This window comes from Cicer arietinum, chromosome 6, assembly GCF_000331145.2.
Source record: "Cicer arietinum cultivar CDC Frontier isolate Library 1 chromosome 6, Cicar.CDCFrontier_v2.0, whole genome shotgun sequence".
Taxonomy (NCBI): Eukaryota; Viridiplantae; Streptophyta; class Magnoliopsida; order Fabales; family Fabaceae; genus Cicer; species Cicer arietinum.
In genome coordinates, this window is record NC_021165.2 from 52,783,205 (window position 1) to 52,784,779 (window position 1,575).

General features: G+C 37.7%; 1 protein-coding gene across 1 annotated transcript; it reads right to left on the minus strand.

Moving 5' to 3' along the window:
• Positions 1-229: 229 nt before the first annotated feature.
• Positions 230-1,243, minus strand: LOC140920776 (uncharacterized mitochondrial protein AtMg00860-like). Its single transcript, XM_073369606.1, has 2 exons — positions 1,136-1,243; positions 230-592 (listed from the first exon to the last, which is right to left on the minus strand). Exons 1-2 carry the CDS (start codon positions 1,241-1,243, stop codon positions 230-232), a joined length of 471 nt encoding a protein of 156 aa, XP_073225707.1.
• Between the last annotated feature and the right edge of the window lie 332 nt (positions 1,244-1,575).

Here is a 1,575-nt window from a genome sequence, read left to right on the forward strand (position 1 = left end):
GGGTGATAGTTACGCTTAAAATCAAAATCCTTAAGAAATTCCATCCACCTACGTAGTCTCATATTCAACTCCATTTGGTCAAAAAGGTACTTAAGGCTCTTATGGTCACTGAAAACCTCAAATCTTGATCCATACAAATAATGTCTCCACATATGAAGTACAAAAACAATTGTTGCTAGGTTTTAGTCGTGGGTAGGGTAGTTCATTTCATGAATGTTAAGCACTCCACCTAATCCTGCATAAGCACTCCACCTAATCTTGAACCGCACGTGTCACAATATACTACAAAGAGTTCACTTGGGTTAGGTAGCACTAAGATCGGTGTAGAGGTTAATCGTTTCTTAAGCTCTTGGAAATTATTCTCACAATGGGTATCCCACATGAACAATTCCCCTTTTTGGGTCAACTTAGTTAAAGGTAAGGCCAACTTGGAGAATCCTTCTATGAACCTACGATAACAACCAACCAATCCAAGGAAACTCCTAATCTTTGTCACTAACTTAGGTGTTTTCCATTCTAAGACTTTATCCACCTTGGCAGGATCAACAACTATTCCACCTCGTGAAATTACATGTCCTTGGAAACTCACTTCCTCTAACCAAAATTCACTTTCTCCTTAAGGGTTTGCAAGACTATTCTTAAATGTTCGCCATACTCTTCCTTAGTCTTAGAGTACACTAAGATATCATCTATAAACACAACTAGAAATGAGTCTAGATTAGGATGAAAGATTTTTTTCATATAATTTATAAACACTACTGGTGCATTAGTCACACCAAAAGGCATAACCAAATACTCATAACGGCTCTAAAGGAAGTTTTAGGGATGTCAGAAGAGTTCACTCGAATCTGATGGTAACCCGATCTCAAGACGATCTTATTAAACACGCACGATCCTCTCAATTGGTCTATAAGGTCATCTATCCTAGGTAGTGGGTACTTATTCTTGATTGTCACTTTATTAAGTTGGTGGTAATCCACACACAACCTCATAGAGCCATCATTCTTCTTAACCAACAATACAGGTAATCCACATACAATCTCATAGAGTCATCTTGTATTACCACTTTTTCTTCAAATTCCAATGAGGCTAGGATCATGTATAACTAGGCATCTTCTCTTTAGAGTTCCTTCACTTGGTTGGCGGTTATATTGCTAGGTTTCTCCCTCTCTTCTGGCTCCATCAATTCAATGGTTTTACTAAAAAAATCCATGCGAACAAAGTTGGAAGATAGCCAATCCATACCGAGAATCACATCGACTAGACGCAAAGGTAAACACACTAAGTCAACTCATAAGTCTTTTCCACAAACATGGATAGAAATGTCAAGACAAACACTAGAGGTATCAATAGAATTATTAGTTGGGGTATTCACAATCAAATCATACTTCAAACGAGACATAGGTAGTCCTAAACGTCTTACATAAGCAAAGACACATAGGAAAAAGTGGCACCACAATCAAACAACACAAATAAATAAGTATCACATATGAGACACATACCTTAGATGAAGTTGTCTTTCTCAAACACTCCTACACCACTGACGGCAAAGACTCTTCCATTAGATTTAGGTCG